The 20790-nt window shown below is 48.1% G+C and overlaps 2 protein-coding genes across 6 annotated transcripts; one reads left to right on the forward strand and one right to left on the reverse strand.

The window, feature by feature from the left end:
* The first annotated feature begins 5994 nt into the window (after positions 1-5994).
* On the forward strand, positions 5995-18219 carry fxr1 (fragile X mental retardation, autosomal homolog 1). 5 transcript variants are annotated; one of them, XM_047016203.1, is made up of 17 exons: positions 5995-6243; positions 7407-7459; positions 7672-7765; positions 8125-8196; positions 8514-8662; positions 8898-8991; positions 9173-9289; positions 13310-13480; positions 13703-13781; positions 13889-13998; positions 14657-14749; positions 14994-15216; positions 15338-15556; positions 15691-15891; positions 16301-16378; positions 16769-16854; positions 17029-18219. In XM_047016203.1, the coding sequence occupies exons 1-17, from the start codon at positions 6175-6177 to the stop codon at positions 17212-17214; spliced, it is 2094 nt and encodes a 697-aa protein (XP_046872159.1). In that variant the 5' UTR covers positions 5995-6174; the 3' UTR covers positions 17215-18219. The 5 variants fall into 5 exon arrangements, with proteins under 5 accessions (XP_046872159.1, XP_046872160.1, XP_046872162.1 ...); XM_047016204.1 differs by having other exon boundaries at positions 15694-15891; XM_047016206.1 differs by having other exon boundaries at positions 14663-14749.
* Positions 17958-20677, reverse strand: dnajc19 (DnaJ (Hsp40) homolog, subfamily C, member 19). The gene is made up of 6 exons (XM_047016209.1): positions 20293-20677; positions 19751-19802; positions 19347-19420; positions 19068-19147; positions 18925-18995; positions 17958-18625 (listed from the first exon to the last, which is right to left on the reverse strand). Exons 1-6 carry the CDS (start codon positions 20293-20295, stop codon positions 18555-18557), a joined length of 351 nt encoding a protein of 116 aa, XP_046872165.1. The 5' UTR covers positions 20296-20677; the 3' UTR covers positions 17958-18554.
* Positions 20678-20790: the final 113 nt, after the last annotated feature.

Below are 20790 nucleotides of genomic sequence, written 5' to 3' on the forward strand. Positions count from 1 at the left end.
CAACAAAAGTACAGTCTAAAGTTCTCAGAGCATGACTGAATGACAGTGACATGGAAGGGCTGTCTTTAAGTTCCAGGATAATTGAGAATTAAGGGTCTTAGAATTCACAGTATAGACTTTTCCCCTTTTCAGATTCTACATGGACATGGGACCTACTCAGCACATTGTTCAATGCTGGAGAGAAATAGTTACAATATGCTGTATGATAGTTCATCATAAATGTAATCTTAATATAAACAGAACATTTAGAGGAGAGTTGCTTTCTGCTAAATACTTTTGACATTTGGCCGGCACTTCAACCATTTCAATTTCAATCATTGAAATAACTCTTTCATGGCAACCGCACTGCATGTTCTACGTTCCACAAATGCGTTCCAATAGTTTACAATAGCGTTCCTATATTGTCTCTTATGTCAAATCAAAGATTGGAAGGAACAGGCATTCTTAGCTGAGGCCTTCAGAGTATTCTTTCAAAGATTAAAAAATAATAAAACGACAGTAAGTACAGTGTGGTCTCCTGCAGACATATATTCTATGAACTGCACAAAAACAAGAGGGCTTTAGAGGAATTTGTACCTTCTCAAACACAAGAAGGTGGACTGCATGTCAAAACAATTGAATACTCTTGACTACTGCCCTCCTTTGCAATCTTCAATCTCCAAGTGTTTGTTTTCCCTGTCAGTCATAACCACATTAGCTTAGCATTCAAAGGCCCACACTTCTGATTGAAATCTCCCGGCAAAATAGTATTTTCTATGGGTTTACTCACTCACTACAAGCAAGGGGAATGCATTGTACAGCACGAGGAAATTTAAATCAGAGTGACAAAATAGCCTACACTCTGATACACACATTGAAGAAAAAAATCAAATAAAAAAAGAAGTCTGCAAATTCCATTATGGCTGAAAAGTCCCAAAGGATTTGGGTTAATTTAGTAAACACAGTGTCAGAGGCTCCTATACAGAAGACTGTGAGAGGAGAGAGGAGAGCGATCTCACCGGGTGCCTGAGATAGAGAGAGAAACGCTGACTGTGTGAACCGCAGCCCTGGCGAGCCTAAACCCAGTCCTCAGATAGCAGCACTTTCTCATTTGCTTCCTCCCTATTTTAATAATAGCTGTGCATAAGTAATTTATGAAAGGCCAACCAGGCACCGGGCATGGGAAAATTAAACTCATTTTATCTGAAAGCAGGTGGATTTCTATTTATCATTAACATGCATAGAATTTGCACAATGTTATTTCTGCTACTGATGGAACGTAACCAAATAATGTATGAGTTTTTTTTTTGTGTGCTTATGCTGGAGTGAAATTCATAGATAAAAGTACCAGCTTTTTGTGCAATTTTCTGCACACGGAAACTAATTCTGGGAAGCTTCTTATTACAGCACAGGCTCATTTGGTTTGCATTAAATAGGGACATAAGTGACATTAGGATTCCTCTGCAGATTTCAGGAGATGTGCGTCCTGTTAAATCATTAGTCCCCCCTCCCTTCCCCCTCACCAATATTTAGCAATCTGCTTTTTCTCCAGAATAGACATTAAACAATTTATTTTCACTTGACCAATGTTATGGCATGAATGTGTCTGGTGAATGATATTAAAAGATATGATATTGGCGGAAAGATACATTTGACTAAGAAATAAGTCTTTTAAAATTATGTATCAACAGTGGTATTATTATTATCATCACTAGTTTGCTGGAGATCAGCGATATTTCCTAACCTTTACAATGAATCATCCCTAGTGGATAGACCACTTCAGTTGTCTTTAGTTTATTTGAAGACAATGTTGTCTCAGTAAAATGTGTGTTACTGCTCATGACTTGTACTGTGACAGATGGACCTGTGGCTGTTCACAGGATATCAAAATGCATTACCAACCACCTTATCACCCTTCCTGGCGTCTGTTCCGGTGATTCTGCGTGTACTCTGAAGGGGCATGGAGGGATTGGAAAGGTTTAGAAGACACAACCTGCCAGCTATACATACCTCTCACTATTCTAATTATGAACGGTGATGTGTGTGTCTGTGTATGTCTGAGTGTGCGTGTGTGTGTCTGAGTGTGTGTGTGTGTGCGCGTGTATTTGTGTCTGAGTGTGTGTGTGTCTGTGTGTGTGTGCGCGTGTGTTTGTGTGTGTGTGCTCACTCTATCATCTTTGTGCTCCAGCAAACAGCAAAGCTACATAGAGATTCCTGGCCGGTATTGTTTTGTAATGTGTTTCTGACTGTCTGCACTGATCCCAAGCTAAGGTACTTACCAAGCCATTGTTGTCTAAGTATGCTATTTTCTGGCTGGGCAGCTCCAGTATAGATTCTGGGGTTTCAAAGAGACATTTGTTACAGCAAATGGAATGCTAATCCCACTGTGATATGTATACGTGTCAACACTGGAGCCTTTAAAAGCCGGTAATGCACCAAAGAACAGTCTTGGTCCATTATGACAACCAGATTTAACCACCTATTCATTCTCCCCTTTCCATAAAGTTGTCCTGACTGACAACACTTTAGTATTTTTTGTAAATACAACTACTTCTATGTTCAAAGAATCTTTACACTGTCTAATATTATAGTATATTATATGAAACGGAAACACACCGACTGAAACAGTTGAAACTTAATTGTTATAATAATGCACACATTTATTAGTCATTAACAATACAGCTATGCTGTCTTAACGTGATGAAATATAGTATGTTTTATAAATGTGATGTTTTTTTTCCTCATGGTTTTGGTCATGCTAGGTCATGACCAAAGATGAAATAAATTACAAAATAAAATATGAATTGTACATTTATGATGGCATGTTTTCCTAATATTCAGTGCAGCATTTTGCCAACTTCTGTGTAACCATTTCTAAACATGCAGTGGAAGATCATAGTTAATTCTGCTGATTTAATGCAAGGGACGTATCGGCCACAGCATCAGAAATACTAACAAGCTTAGTATAAGCTTTGGCTGAAACGTTATGAGGTTTGAATTTCTGGAACGACCATGGTCTGTGGAGGGAAATCTCACTTCAGCAGAAATAGAACGATTCCTGTGCTTAAAAATTAGTGCTACTGCATATATTTTTTTGCAAGGAAAGGAGGTTTGGTCCTTATAAAAAAATGCACCGCATGTAAAAATTGTGTGAAGAAACCGTCCTCCAAGGCCTAATCAGTTAAGAAGTTGTCAAATGTAATGTGCATTAAGAGATTAAGACTTTGCAGGGTTAACCCTGAGATCATTGTTAACTCATTATGAGTGCAAACGTCCTTAACTTTGAGCACTTAACAAATGTATACGGGACAACTTGGTGTAGCTGCACTTCCAGAGTGGGCCCATAAATCAGTCAAAACTGACATAAGCATGTTACGTTTACAACTCTCATCATTTTTTGGAGCTCTGTAAGGGGCAATGGGGGGGGGGGGGTGTCCCCCCTGAACATGGCAAATCCTGTTTGTGTCTATCGGTCTCTCCCAGGTCTTACGCTAATCTGGCCATCCTTGCCCCACAGGCATATCTGTTTTCATTTACAGGGAAGAGATAACTTCTTGAACTTGTTTAGCCAGGTGCTAGTCATCATTCAGATTCCAGATGATCTGAATCAAAAATGTGCTATCCCGCTTGTAATAAAAGTATGTGGTTATCGTCATCTGATGTGAGTCACAGCTAAAACCATAAGGGAAATTCCAGACTAGGAGTGCATTTTCATGATCAGACATTATTTTCATATAAACCACATTTTGTGGTTTATGAATTAAGGAAACAGAAATTGTGGAATTAGTTAAAATCAAATTACAAACCACACTATCTCATGTAAAAACATGCCTGTTTTTCCATTCTCATTGATTTGACAGAGTAATTAGTTCTGGACCCCAAAATGCTTCCCTTTAAATCCAGGAAAAGCAGATGTGATTTGAGGTGCAATTTAATCTTGCTTTAATGAAGAACTAATGGATGCATTGCAAATTACTTTTTTTGTAGTTGAACAGGAAAAAAAAATATATTTCCTGCTTTGAAAAGATCAAGAGTATCTTTGATAAAGGCGAGAGTGGCACAGCCAGCCCTATTGCATCGAGCCAACAAGCTCTTTTACCCAACTCACAATTCAATGGTGAGGAGGCCACAATTAGCGACAAAGCGGGGAAAATGCATGGCTACAGCAGAATTGCTCTCCACGCATGGCTCAACCCTCAAGCTACTGACGCCTTGTTAGAGCCAGGGTCCAAAGTGTCAGGCAGGAACAATGAGACGTGATAAATTACCCTCCAAAAAAAGATGTACTACTAATTTTCAATTATACCTATAATACATCACAGATCGGAGGGAAAATTGGACGTGGGTGAGAGCAAACATTAATAGATTTTAAGCTCTCTTTCTTTCTCTCTCTCTCTCTCTCTCTCTCTCTCTCTCTCTCTCTCTCTCTCTCTCTCTCTCTCTTTCTCTCCTTCTCTCTCTCTCTCTCTCTCTCTCTCTCTCTCTCTCTCTCTCTCTCTCTCTCTCTCTCTCTCTCTCTCTCTCTCTCTCTCTCTCTCTCTCTCTCTCTATTCCTCTCACCTCCCAGATTTGGTTATGGAACAGAAGAGAGCTTACTAAGAGCCAATAATCCTCCCATTAATGTGTGTGTTTATGGATGAATAGGATAGTGCTTTGGGCTGCTCACCTACCTGGCTGTTTGGTATATCACATGGCAGCATGGGCTGTGAAGATACTGGGGACAAAAAGATGTCTCACGACTAATTTGTAAAGTCTGAAAAAAAATGTATCGAACTGATTTGCAAATTACCAAAATACACAATTATTATAATGAGTTTATCCTCTCATTCCTTATTGTAAGCTTCACGTCATCGGGAGGCTGTCTTGGTTTGGATGGTGTATGGTTTTGGCAAAAAGCCATCCATATCTGCAGCCAACCGCTGAAGAGCATTTTTTTTTACAACATTACTTTTGATACATATGAAGGATGTTTTACAAAATACTGAGACTAAACACAAGTGTTTAAGGGGAAAAGAGACTGTATGAGCTATGGAGGTCTCTGTGTGCATGCACTTCACAAAATATAAGCGAGTTTAAAAGCCTAATAGAAGTTGGCTTAACTCTGTAGACAGCATTGCTGTCTATCTGATTACTGAGGGCAGTAATTTTCTTTCTTAAATAAGGAAGAAATTGGATAGGATGAATGAAATTTGGCTGTCACATTGCTGTGATGGTAGCATAGGAGATTACGTATTTTATAATCATTTATCATTTCCACCAGTGTTCAGGCTTAGCATAATGGAATTGGTAAACTGGTTTAAATCTGAAAGTGAGGAAAGACTATCTGCTGAAGCCTAAATGGTTATATGGTAATGGTTTTGTACCTCAGCAGTAAAATATTTTCACCAGTACAGGCTGGCCTACATTATATTGATTTGATTTATATTTCTCTCTTAACAGCACGGTCAGACATGCATGCATTAAAACGACTCATCTAACGTGTTTGCAGGGTGATGATTACATTGTTTTAAACAACTGTAGGCTAAGTGATACATGTCATGCATTTAATATTTAGATTTTAAAGTATTTACTTGACTTGATTAACATTTGCACATAAATATTCACACGCATATACATATTTACCTATGTCCTTTTGACACTGTAAAATAAGGACAAGGGTACCAGTGAGAAAATGTTACGGTGAAAGGAAATATGTGGATGGTTGAATACGACACACCGCATCGTTGAGGTGGACTGGCAATGTTGCTTCAAACATCCACCACTAGATGTCACAAAAGGCTTCTAAAATGTTGATCAGACCTCAACATTCAAACAAACTCGCTTTGAGTTGGCGCTTTGATTTGTTATACTCCAACCTGACTTCCAGTTGCCATTATAGTACTTATTTCGGTTGTGATTTGTTGTTAATCACTACAGAGACAACACTGGCATCCTCCCTTGCAATATGTGACCTCCCCACCCCTTCCTGGTTTCACACCCCCCCACAATTAAATATATTAAAGATGCCCCACAATTTCAGCTGGAGGACAGTGAGGAGGGGTGCGGTTGTGGATTTTAAATTGACTACTTTTATTGTTTTTCGCTTTTGGTTATGGAATTCATCTTATAGGCGAAGTATATTATATTGTTAGGCTGATGTCTTATTAATATGGGTGTAGCAACTTTGTACGCTTCTAGAACTACCCCCTCCCCAGCATGCTTTGCATGTCCAATATGGAGGAACTGACAGTGGAGGTCCGTGGCTCCAACGGGGCTTATTACAAGGTAAATACTGTTTCCTAAATCAAACAGGATTTAAAATAAGCACAAGACATACGCACTGTCTTATTGCTTTGCTGGCTAACACCATTAAAGTTTGTCTCTTCCAATACAAATAGTACATTAGCTATAACTGATTGATTAGCTCGCTAGCTAGCTAGCTAACAGACTACTCATTTACTAGACATTCCATGTCTCTTGGCTAGTGTTTACAGATCTTGCTCGCTAGCATTGTTATTGTGAAGTAGAAATGACTATAATAAATAAAAATCCAGATAGCAATTTGTTTGCTGTTAAAGTGTAAATAGTGTACTGTATATATGGATCTGGTTTAGGTGGATAACGTCACATCTTGATTGGTTTCGTTTCTTGTGAAAGGAGATGCAATATGAAGCAGGGCTTGTCAGCTATCTTATCTAGGTGCGGTTTTACATTGTGTTCTCTAAACAAAACTGGACTAGCTGTCGTTGGTGGTCAGGTCTCGTTTAAGCACACATTGTTTTAGTTTGTCATTTAGTTAACCAGCTTGCTTGTGAACTTGGATAATGCATATTAGCTTCCTCCTTGTCTTGTCTCAAGTTTGATTGACCTGGATGGTCGTGCCTGTCTCTATGGGGTTCTGTGAATTGCATAAATTACGATCATTCGATGTTTTCTTGGACAATATTCCATATATTATTCGATAATTGAGACCCCAGCTAACAATTATCTAACTGCGGTTGGGAATCTCAGTGTAGCAACTGTAGCTGGCTATTATTTGATCCTCAGCGTCACGTTAAAGTTAGCTATGGAATTTCATTCTCAGTACTGCTGTCAGCTGCTTCCTGTCAATCCACAGCTGTCACTAGGCGCTGTAGCTAGCTAAAATACCGCAGACACCTGAGCTATTTCTAGACCCACTGGCTAAATGGACACCAACTAACAGCCCAGGCCTCTGAAAAAGTTGGGCTGAAGTTTTAATCTTTATAAGTTTATCTTGGGATTTGAACTGCTGTCTTTAAGGGAAGTTTACATTCATATTGTATAAACGAATGTCAGTCACACATTTGATTATACTATACATTTTGGCACAGTTCGATTAGGCTTAGTGGGACAATTTTACTACTTAACCAATCAAGAGCATTGCAAGCCTTTGCTTGAGAATAACTCAATGTGTTTGTTCCCTGAAGGGGTTTGTCAAAGATATCCACGATGATTCACTCACCATCACCTTTGAGAACAAGTGAGTGTTCAGTGTTCACTCAGTGTTGCACTTGTGTGCTCTTCAATCATGCTTGTAGCCTCTCAATTTATGTTGATACATGTTAAATGGTTTTAATGGTGTGGTTTTCTTTTCTGTTTACGACCGTGTTTACAACATCCACACAGCCAGCCTGTATGAGGACTAGTCTAAAAAGGTTCTGTAGTTGATATTAGAACTTGTCTGTTCTTAAGTTGGCAACCAGAGAGAAAAGTCCCCTTCAGTGACGTCAGGATGCCTCCTCCAGCTGACGGTAAGAAGGACATCGGCGAGGGAGAAGAGGTGGAGGTAAGTCACTGCACAGCTGCCCCTTCTTATAGAACACCCCCCCTCTCTCTGCAGCATCAGCTTTTGTCAACCTCCAGACTTGGACAGCTGTCTACAAGATTGATCCCTATTCAGTCTTCCACCTTGGTTGTTGTGGGTCAGTAGAGCAGATTGACAATATTCTTGACCATTTAACGAGTGGTGGGTGTCGCTCGGTGGGTAGAGCATCTGACTGCGGATCCCAAGGTGGCATGTTCAAATACACCTTAGACTTCCCATCACTTCGGAGTTTCTGCTCAGTAAATGCCTCATATAAAAGGCTGGATCATGTTTTTGTTGTCCTGGTCATTATCATCCTCACTGTTACTACTTCCTGACAGATCTTCTCACGGGCCAATGAGCAAGAGCCGTGCGGTTGGTGGCTGGCCAAAGTCCGCATGATGAAAGGGGAAGTGAGTACATTTACATTTAGTCATTTAACAGACGCTCTTATCCAGAGCGACTTACAGTAAGTACAGGGACATTCCCCCCGAAGTAGGGTGAAGTGCCTTGCCCAAGGACACAACGTAATTTGCCACAGCCGGGAATCGATCTGGCAAAATTCAGATTACTAGTCCGATTCCCTAACCGCTTAGCCATCTAACTCCCATACGAGTAGGAAGCTTGGATCCTCCGCACTGTTGCTCCATCTCAAGACAAGTCCCCGTGGGCACCATCCCTGACCCTGCCTCCTTAAATCTTGTGCTTCCTGTTTCCTGTCATGTTTCAGTTCTACGTAATCGAGTACGCCGCCTGTGACGCCACCTACAATGAGATTGTGACGTTCGAACGCCTACGGCCCGTGAACTTCAACAAGCCCGTCACCAAGAGCTCCTTCCACAAGTGCACCGTGGCGGTCCCGGAGGACCTCAAAGAAGCGTGAGTCTCGTTTGGCTTTCAGCAACGTCCCGTGCCGTCATCAGACTCGTGTAGAATCCAGAGAGGGCCCCACGCCAAATAGATGAAGAAGGCTGCGTACTGGCTTGATAGGCTGTGCCTTTTACGCTTGAGTGATAAAAAAACAAGCGTTTTGAGAGGTCAGCGTGGAAAGAAACCGGACATGATGTCGGCGGAATCCATAGTCACAATCCCACTTTTCTGTTTGACTTTGAAGGTGTCAGAATGAACAGGCCCACAAAGACTTCAAGAAGGCGGTGGAAGCCACGAGCATCGTCTACTGCCCAGACACCGGCAACCTGGTCATCCTGGTAAGTCCACTCCAGCCCCCCAACACCGCTGTCGCCATGACACCGAGCCACACGTCGCTACAGCAACGCACACGTCTCTCAAAACGTTCCCAGCGTGTCTAAACCCAGATGACGGCGTTGACATCCTTCTGTCTCCTTGTCCTTTTCCTGCCCGTCCTCCGCCGACTGCCCCCGTCTCCAGTCCATGAACGACACTACGGTGAAGCGCGTGTCCCTGCTCAGCGACATGCACCTGAGGAGCATCCGCACCAAGCTGCTGCTCGTGTCCCGCAACGAGGAGGCCACCAAGCACCTGGAGGTGAGGCCTTGGCCAAGCTCTGCACACAGGGGCCCAGAGCTACACACACAGGGCCCAGAGCCACACACACACAGGGCCCAGAGCCACACACACAGGGCCCAGAGCCACACACACAGGGCCCAGAGCCACACACACACAGGGCTCAGAGCTACACACACACAGGGCCCAGAGCCACACACACACAGGGCCCAGAGCCACACACACAGGGCCCAGAGCCACACACACAGGGCCCAGAGCTACACACAGGGCCCAGACCCACACACACAGGGCCCAGAGCCACACACACACAGGGCTCAGAGCTACACACACACAGGGCCCAGAGCCACACACACACAGGGCTCAGAGCTACACACACACAGGGCTCAGAGCTACACACAGGGCCCAGAGCCACACACACACAGGGCTCAGAGCTACACACACAGGGCCCAGAGCTACACACACACAGGGCTCAGAGCTACACACACACAGGGCTCAGAGCTACACACAGGGCCCAGAGCCACACACACAGGGCTCAGAGCTACACACACACAGGGCTCAGAGCTACACACACACAGGGCTCAGAGCCACACACACACACACAGGGCCCAGAGCCACACACACAGGGTCCAGAGCCACACACACACACAGGGCCCAGAGCCACACACACAGGGCCCAGAGCCACACACACAGGGTCCAGAGCTACACACGCACACAGGGTCCAGAGCCAACCACACAGGGTCCAGAGCCACACACACAGGGCCCAGAGCCACACACACAGGGTCCAGAGCCACACGCACACAGGGCCCAGAGCTACACACACACACAGGGCCCAGAGCTACACACACACACAGGGTCCAGAGCCACACACACAGGGCCCAGAGCCACACGCACACACAGGGCCCAGAGCCACACACACAGGGCCCAGAGCCACACACACAGGGCCCAGAGCCACACACACACACAGGGCCCAGAGCTACACACAGGGCCCAGAGCCACACACACAGGGCCCAGAGCCACACACACAGGGCCCAGAGCCACACACACACACAGGGCCCAGAGCCACACACACAGGGCCCAGAGCCACACACACACACAGGGCCCAGAGCTACACACACAGGGCCCAGAGCCACACACACAGGGCCCAGAACCACACACACAGGGCCCAGAGCTACACACACAGAGCCCAGAGCTACACACACAGGGCCCAGAGCTACACACACAGGGCCCAGAGCCAGACACACAGGGCCCAGAGCTACACACACACAGGGCCCAGAGCCACACACACAGGGCCCAGAGCTACACACACAGGGCCCAGAGCCACACACACAGGGTCCAGAGCCACACACACACAGGGTCCAGAGCCACACACACACAGGGCCCAGAGCCACACACACACACAGGGCCCAGAGCCACACACACACACAGGGTCCAGAGCCACACACACAGGGTCCAAAGCCACACACACACAGGGCCCAGAGCCACACACACACACAGGGCCCAGAGCCACACACACACACAGGGTCCAGAGCCACACACACAGGGCCCAGAGCCACACGCACACACAGGGCCCAAAGCCACACACACAGGGCCCAGAGCTACACACACACACAGGGCCCAGAGCCACACACATACACAGGGCCCAGAGCCACACACACACACAGGGTCCAGAGCCACACACACACACAGGGTCCAGAGCCACACACACAGGGTCCAAAGCCACACACACACAGGGCCCAGAGCCACACACACACACAGGGCCCAGAGCCACACGCACACACAGGGCCCAGAGCCACACACATACAGGGCCCAGAGCCACACACACAGGGCCCAGAGCCACACGCACACACAGGGCCCAGAGCTACACACAGGGCCCAGAGCCACACACACAGGGCCCAGAGCCACACACACAGGGCCCAGAGCCACACACACACACAGGGCCCAGAGCCACACACACAGGGCCCAGAGCCACACACACACACAGGGCCCAGAGCTACACACACAGGGCCCAGAGCCACACACAGGGCCCAGAGCTACACACACAGGGCCCAGAGCCACACACACAGGGCCCAGAACCACACACACAGGGCCCAGAGCTACACACACAGAGCCCAGAGCTACACACACAGGGCCCAGAGCTACACACACAGGGCCCAGAGCCAGACACACAGGGCCCAGAGCTACACACACACAGGGCCCAGAGCCACACACACAGGGCCCAGAGCTACACACACAGGGCCCAGAGCCACACACACAGGGCCCAGAGCCACACACACAGGGTCCAGAGCCACACACACACAGGGCCCAGAGCCACACACACACACAGGGCCCAGAGCCACACACACACACAGGGTCCAGAGCCACACACACAGGGTCCAAAGCCACACACACACAGGGCCCAAAGCCACACACACAGGGCCCAGAGCTACACACACACACAGGGCCCAGAGCCACACACATACAGGGCCCAGAGCCACACACACACACAGGGCCCAGAGCCACACGCACACACAGGGCCCAGAGCCACACACATACAGGGCCCAGAGCCACACACACAGGGCCCAGAGCCACACACACACACAGGGCCCAGAGCTACACACAGGGCCCAGAGCCACACACACAGGGCCCAGAGCCACACACACAGGGCCCAGAGCCACACACACACACAGGGCCCAGAGCTACACACACAGGGCCCAGAGCCACACACAGGGCCCAGAGCTACACACACAGGGCCCAGAGCCACACACACAGGGCCCAGAACCACACACACAGGGCCCAGAGCTACACACACAGAGCCCAGAGCTACACACACAGGGCCCAGAGCTACACACACAGGGCCCAGAGCCAGACACACAGGGCCCAGAGCTACACACACACAGGGCCCAGAGCCACACACACACACAGGGCCCAGAGCTACACACACAGGGCCCAGAGCCACACACACAGGGCCCAGAGCCACACACACAGGGTCCAGAGCCACACACACACAGGGCCCAGAGCCACACACACACACAGGGTCCAGAGCCACACACACAGGGCCCAGAGCCACACGCACACACAGGGCCCAAAGCCACACACACAGGGCCCAGAGCTACACACACACACAGGGCCCAGAGCCACACACATACAGGGCCCAGAGCCACACACACACACAGGGCCCAGAGCCACACACACACACAGGGTCCAGAGCCACACACACAGGGCCCAGAGCCACACGCACACACAGGGCCCAGAGCCACACACACAGGGCCCAGAGCCACACACACACACAGGGTCCAGAGCCACACACACACACAGGGTCCAGAGCCACACACACACAGGGCCCAGAGCTACACACAGGGCCCAGAGCCACACACACACACAGGGCCCAGAGCCACACACACACACAGGGCCCAGAGCCACACACAGGGCCCAGAGCTACACACACGGGCCCAGAGCTACACACACAGGGCCCAGAGCCACACACACAGGGCCCAGAGCTACACACACACACAGGGCCCAGAGCCACACACACACAGGGCCCAGAGCTACACACACGGGCCCAGAGCTACACACACAGGGCCCAGAGCCACACACACAGGGCCCAGAGCCACACACACACAGGGCCCAGAGCTACACACACACACAGGGCCCAGAGCCACACACACACACAGGGCCCAGAGCTACACACACGGGCCCAGAGCTACACACACAGGGCCCAGAGCCACACACACAGGGTCCAGAGCCACACACGCACACAGGGCCCAGAGCTACACACATACAGGGTCCAGAGCCAGGCTGAGTAAACCCAGCAATCGAAGACGACTGCTCAGTGACTGTAATGGATTCGATGTTTGGGAAATGTGTCTGGATATAGTCTCCCTCCGTGTTTGAACTTCTGGAACTGTTCTATTGATTTCGGTTAAGTGCGTTAGACGTTTTTAGTGGTGTTCCAAATAACATCCTGGCTATCTCACTCAGCAACCTCCTTTTCAACCTGGCCGGAAAAAAGAAGACTTCTTTTTTTTGAATAATTGAATTAGTCGTTCCTCCTCTATTTCCCAGAGTACCAAGCAGCTGGCGTCGGCCTGCCAGGAAGAGTTCACCGTCAGGGTGGACCTGATGGGCCTGGCCATCGGTAGCCATGGCAACAACATCCAGCAGGCCCGGAAGGTTCCTGGCGTCACCGCCATCGAACTGGACGAAGAGACAGGCACCTTCAGGATCTACGGAGAGGTGGGCACGCACACACACACACACATCCCTCCTTCTGTCAGCTCCTGAATTCTGGTTGTAGTTGAAGGCCCAGAAGTTCGTAATGTGTCACCAAACTCAGTGTTATGTTTGTCTGATACAGTGTCAGGGTCATCTGGACAGTAAAAATTGAAAAAAGCAAAGTAAGATACATAAATACTTTGTTACTCAAGTCTGTTCTCGTTTGTTTGTGTGTTCCCGCAGAATGTAGAAGCTGTTCAGAAGGCCAGGAACTACCTGGAGTTTCTGGAAGATTCTGTCCAGATTCCAAGGAACTTGGTTGGTATGTACAAAGTTAGCAGCAGGCAATCTCAGATGATGATGATGATTGATGAGGATAAAGATGATCATTCAGTGTGTCTAGGCTGTTGACGTGTGTGTGTCCCCCAGGCAAGGTGATCGGTAAGAACGGAAAAGTGATCCAGGAGATCGTGGACAAGTCTGGAGTCGTGAGGGTCCGCATAGAAGGAGACAACGACACCAAGCAACCTCGTGAAGAAGTAAGGCCCAACTCTTCTGCCAGCCTCGCCTCACCCCTTCACACCCTCACCTCTCACCCCTTCACACCCTCACCCCTTCACACCCTCACCCCTTCACACCCTCACCTCTCACCCCCTCACACCTCACCCCTTCACACCCTCACACCCTCACCCCTTCACACCCTCACCCCTTCACACCCTCACCCCTCACACCCTCACCCCTTCACACCCTCACCCCTTCACACCCTCACCTCTCACCCCTTCACCCCTCACACCCTCACACCCTCACCCCTTCACACCCTCACCCCTCACCCCTTCACACCCTCACCTCTCACCCCCTCACACCTCACCCCTTCACACCCTCACCCCTTCACACCCTCACCCCTCACACCCTCACCCCTTCACACCCTCACCCCTTCACACCCTCACCTCTCACCCCCTCACACCTCACCCCTTCACACCCTCACCTCTCACACCTCACCCCTTCACACCCTCACCCCTCACACCCTCACCCCTTCACACCCTCACCCCTCACACCCTCACCCCTTCACACCCTCACCCCTTCACACCCTCACCTCTCACCCCTCACCCCTTCACACCCTCACCCTTCACCCCCTCACCCTGACCACAGTCCTGAAGTCCTGTCCCGGGATGCTAACATTGTTTATTTGTCGTGCCGACGCAGGGAACAGTCCCCTTCACCTTTGTGGGCACGAAGGAGAGCATCGGCAACGTGCAGGTCCTCCTGGAGTACCACGTCTCCTACCTCAACGTAAGGCTGCGCTCCTCCTCCTGGTGTGTGTGTGTGTATGTGTGTGTGTGGAACAAGATAACAATGTAGGTTTTACAGGGAGTTCTGCGTGTGCATAATTCCCTGTGAGCCTGTGGTTTATTGGATCGTTTCATGACCCTTTATGATGCGTGTCGAGCGTGTGTGTGTGTGTCCAGCGCGTGTGTGTGTCTCGAGCGTGTGTGTGTGTGTGTACTGACCCGTCGGCGGCGTGTGTTCTGAGCAGGAGGTGGAGCAGCTGCGTCTGGAGCGCCTGCTGATCGACGAGCAGCTCCGTCAGATCGGGGCTCCCGGCCACAGGCCCGCCCCTGGACGCCCCGCCCCGGACCGCGACCACCGCGACGACGGCCCCAAAGACGCCGCCCCCTCCTCCTCCTCCGCCCTGCACACCAGCCGTTCCTACACCGGCCGGGGGCGGGGCCGCAGGGGGGCCAACCCCTCGGGATACGGTAAGCTCCCCCTCTGGATGAGCCTGGTGGGATCCTGCCCTGGCCCCCCTGACTGCCTGCTCCTGGCACGGCGCTCCGGTGGACGGCTGACGTGACGCAGCTTTCACTTTGTGACCACCAGGCACCAACTCGGAGCAGTCGAAGACGGAGTCCGAGACGGACTCGGAGCGGAAGGACGAACTGAGCGACTGGTCCCTGGCCGGGGAGGACCAGGAGAGAGGCCAGAGGCCCCAGAGAGACAGCCGGAGGAGGCCCGGGCCAGGGGGCGGCAGGGGCCGGGGAGGGCCTGGGAGCCGCGGGCGAGGGGCCGGGAGAGGGGCCCCTAACGCCAGTAACCATGGTACTGAACACACACACACACAGCCAAGCTTGGTACACTGGTACTGAGACGTCACACACTCACACATCGGATATTTCCTTCGCTGCGCTGTCAGTAACCACCTGTGTGCTGCTCTCTCCCCTCCCCTGATCCAGCAGTGAGGGACCCGGATGGGAACCCCTACAGCGTGCTGGATAACACTGAGACGGACCAGACGGCCGACACGGACGCCAGCGACTCCCAGCTCAACACCAACCGCCGCCGCCGCTCTCGCCGCAGGCGCACCGACGAGGACGCCACCCTCATCGACGGCATGAGCGAATCGGACAACGCCTCACTCAGCGAGAATGGCATCGGTAAGCCCCTCCCACCCGACGGCACTTAACTGACAGGTTTTTTTCAAGGGGAACACAGCTATCGAGGACATATTGAAATAAACAAATGTCAAAACCCCAGCAAGGAAGTGACATCAAGGAACCATCATCGTCTGCTCTTGGTGCTCCAGGAAGTTGACTATAGTTTAGCTAGAAAGCTATTCAAAACTAGGAGTTAAAATGTAGTTTTGCAGCTATGACTCGTCACCTCAGATTGGTGGAAGTAAACAGGGGCCAGCACTGTACAAGAGAGAAAGTTCTGGAATGGAACGTAGCCGCGATATCACCAGCCCTACAGCAGGAGTGCACAAGGCATAGCCTCTGCCTCCACCACTTCTAAAACCCCCTGACCCCTCCCCCCCCCCCCCCCCCCCCCCCCCCTCCTTCCTAGACGAGTCCGAGGTCAAACCCCAACGGCTTAACCGCAGCCGGCGCCGCAACATCCGCCCTCCGGAGGAGCGGCAGCCAGGTAACGGCCGGCGGCCGGCAGTAGGCTAGCGGGCCTGGCGTGTGTTTCCCTTCAGCTACTGAAGCATGACAGAGGGTTGTGAACCCGCAGTCCTGACCCTGACCCCTGACCCCTGCTCCTGGTTCACTGGACCAGTCCCAACACGCTCCAGTAGCATTTTCATCTAATATGAACTAACCTGGCTCCCCGCAGTAGTGTGCTCAAGGTGTTGGTTTAACTCAGCAGCATGCCAGTACGTGGTATAACAACTAAAAATACAGGTTTGGGGGGGGGTCTATATTTTGTCTGCTGTGTCCTGACCTGCACAGTGTGGGTTTGTTGAGTCCGGCCATGAAAGTGCCATGGCCTGAATACCCACTCAGTGGTCAACACGTGTGTGTGTGTGTGTAGTTACAGTAGCAGACTACATATCCCGGGCTGAGTCACAGAGTAGACAGAGGAACGTCAAGGATCTGAAGAGGAACAAGAAAGAACTGGTAAGTTTGACACTACAGCGACGAGACCCAGTGCATTTCTTTAACGAGCCCTCCATGTTTTGTTGATTGAGGCAGCTGGTGGAGGTCCTGAAAGCAGGAGGTTTTCCCAGTTCGTGTTTTCTCAGGACCGTACCTCAGGCTAACCCTGCACACTTCCTTTCCTATGTGCTTCAGGGCCAGGTGGAGTTAATCGCCGAGCAAGGCCCATCCTCGGCAACCACCAATGGCGCCGGCAACGCCCACAGCCACACCAGTGGCGACCCGTCTGGCAGGGCACCCAAGTCTTCCACAGAGAGGCCCACCAAAGCCTCCAAACAGGAGGATGTAAACCCACAACCGGTCGTGAATGGTGTCTCCTAATCCGCAGGATCCTCTACCCCCCCCCCCCCCAACACACTCCAGTACCCCCTCAGCTCTCCAACTCATCAATTGTACTAAGTTTATACAATAGTTCTTTGTACAAGCTTGCCAAAGATAGACACATATGGACTTCCAGATTCTCTACTGCACTTTTCAGATCCCTGGCCTTGGGTCACCTGGAAGGGGGGTTGAGTAAATAGAAACAGGAAACTGACACTGGGATTAGATCGAACACGTGTCTGTAGTGATGATGTAGTGGTGTGTGTTCCGGTACAATCACAAAGTGGCTTTGGGCCGAAACCACTTGGTGATAGGTTCTCTTTCTGGGGGGAGTTAACCTGTATTTTCAGATTCAGTAAATTGTTGGTACTGCGTTAATCACCACACTGTGTTGGATCAAATCCCAGACAAGTATGTTTCACGTACATTATCAATGTTGTGCCTTGAGAGTAAATTCAACGTAAAGTTGTTTGACTGTAGAGAGTTAAGTAACTTGTGTGGCAACGACAGGAAGAAAAACCAGTTATCCTAACATCTGTTCAGGACTTAACTGCTTTTTTGTTACGTTTTAATATGCAACCACTTCTTCATATGGGAAAACGTGTAGGAAATGCAGTCTGAAATAGAAAGAGTATGAGAAACAAGCAAAAGGTTTTGCACTGAATTGTAATACTTTACCATAAGAATGTTAGTCTGTAAACTGGTCTGTTGGTGTTCTTGGCTACTTATATGCTGAACTCCACTCTCAGAGAACTCATTTGGTTTTATTTATTTTTCAAAAACTGTACAGTATTTAAAAAGAAAAACAATTGAATTCTTGAACACTAAAACTGGCCTTGATGTATTTTCACACAGGTGGCAATTTGGACTACTGAGAAAACAATCTCCAGATTTTGTTTGGTCAGCTGCGTTTGTCTGTTTTTTTAATGATCATTCTGGTTGTTTGATGTGCAATATGTTTTGTATGCAGGTAGTTCTTAAATAAAACCTGATCTTTCATCTGGATCTAAAACAGCCTTGTCAATTTTGTAATTTAAGTATGAGATTGTTCTGAAGAAAAAAAAAAAACATGTCTAACCAACACTGCAAGGCACCAGTTGTCCACCAGATATTTTTTTAAGCACCAGGTTTTAAAAAGGTTTGTAAAATATTTTAGGGGATTGTAGCACAACATAGTACCCCTTTTTTTACCAGATGTTCTTAGACTAAATGCATAGCTTAAGTCCCTATATCGTAGCTCCAGGGGTAAACCAAGCAGTTGAGTGGTATATACATAATTTATTTGGGAACATGCAATTACAAAAGATCCCCATCCCATCCAGTGCAACAATATGAAGAGTTTATTTCTTCAACTGTCCATCCATTAGATCCTTTGCCTCATTTATCTTGGCTGCTAGGTAGGGTGATCCGCCTAGAAAGAAGCGGAGTTCAGTTGAAAGTCAGGATTGTTTGTGTATTGAGATGTTGTTGCAGTGAAGTATTCTTTTTTGGCTCAGTGTCTAGAAGATGAGATGTGGTTACTTCACATTGTCTAGAAAATATAGGCCGTTCTTTGACACCCACCAAAATACTGTTGGAACTAAGCATTTATGATCATTGATCTTCTATGCACCATTTGTAAGTCACTTTACATAAAAATATCTGCTGGATGAGTTAAATGTATAGACACACCAACAGAGACATGTCAGTAGTCTAGCTACAGATACAAACCTCTGTCTGGATGGTTTAGGATCATCATCTTTCTGTGAGCTTCCCTGATCTTGATCTTGTTGGCCGTGGGACTAAAGAGAGGCACTGGATTTTAATAAACAAAATAACGAACATTCACATGACACACAGGTGTAACGTAGTACCTGACTCCTAACACGAGGGAGGCCTCTCTCTTGGTCATCTTTGGCTCAAATCCACCTCTGTAGTATCCGCTTCCAAACGCCTTCAATGAGAAAATACTGAGGTCATAATATGACTTTAAATTAGTATTTAAAAAGTATATTCATGCTTTGAATGTCTGATCGTTTTGAGGAGTGAGGACCATAGCGCATTATGATTATTTGGCATGACAGGTAAAAGACAATATCAATGGCTTTGGGTGCATTGTGGTATGAAAGTACTGTTCTTTAAAATGTTCTTACAGTTTTGGGGAAACTCTGTAAGGCTTGCTTCATTTGTGGTTCCATGTGCTTCATGACCTGCATGGCATAGCGACCTATAGCAGACACCACATTTACTGACACATTATACAGGCAGCATTTGCCCCGCCATGGCTACCTTGCTTCTTTGACCACTATGCCAGGTTCAACCTGACCTCAAACAAGATCTTAAGTCACATTCCACTAGTTGACTACTATATTGCCCAGGCTTAATATGCAATGAATGGGGAAAATGTCCATAGGTCAAGGTAGATAATTCAGCAAGACACATCCCATTCCCCTATTTTTCGAGGTCTGAAAGCAACAGACAGCTTTGGGCCTGGAGATTCGTGTCTGAGAATGATTGTTGCTCTTGGAGATTTTCTAGTAGCTAACCAATTGCTGACCTGCAAATCCAGCCGCTGCCAAAGTCAGCCCCACGGCCACTGCGGTAGTGGCCTGTTGATATCAAACAAACAGCCATTAGTGAGTCAAACAATTAGTTTACTGGCTATGAATCAATCATAGCTCAAAGCTAGGTGCATCAAGCGCTATGTTAAAGTTCATGGGTACAGTACCAGTTAACTACATTTCCAAAGAGAGTAGCTACCAGTACAGTACATAACTACAAGTGAAGTAGGTAGCCTACTGAACACTCCCCTTTAATTTGAGCTAACACGCTCGCTATCTATATGCGCATGCATCTGAGCTGACATGATTAGTGTTAGCTTGAACCATTCATAGAAGCTAACTGGCTGTTAATATATTCGATATAAGACGAATAATTACCTTTGAGGCTCTGGATACATCTAGTCTAGTTAGTAGCTAGCAAACCAAACTGACACAGACAACAGCTAGCTTGCTAAAAAACATCTAGCTTGCTAGCTACAAAGGTAAACATTCACAGTTTCGTCTCATTCACTTTCTATTACAGAAGCTTTCAACGTACCATGTTCCTTATGTTATGATCCGCCTCTGTCAGAAGCTGGAAACATAACTTTCAGTCCACCTTTTTCGCAGATCAAAGTCACAAATGACCTCTCATGTTTTGAACCGACAAAAACTCGTGTCACACTATGGTCTGTCGCAAAGTAAAGCGAAATGTCGCAATGCTTAGAACGTTCAGTGTACCTTGAATAATGTGCACTGAAAGTTATATAAGCTACTATGTTTCCAGCTTCTCGCGAAAGACGTAGAAACGTAGAAAGTTTGAGCTAATTTAAAGTAAATGAGACTAAACTACATGTTTACCCGAACATGTATTTTCTGTCACGGATAGATGGGTCAGTCCTGAATTATAGGATATTATTCATACATATATATATACATTTATTTTATTTTATAACTTGCATCCCCACAAGTGTTTGTCGAGCTTGAATTAGTATAAATGTGTATTTTATTTGGTAGGGCTGTCTTGCAGCGCATTTGGCACACCCTCTTAGGGGTG

Source organism: Hypomesus transpacificus, unplaced genomic scaffold, assembly GCF_021917145.1.
Source record: "Hypomesus transpacificus isolate Combined female unplaced genomic scaffold, fHypTra1 scaffold_327, whole genome shotgun sequence".
Lineage (NCBI taxonomy): Eukaryota > Metazoa > Chordata > Actinopteri > Osmeriformes > Osmeridae > Hypomesus > Hypomesus transpacificus.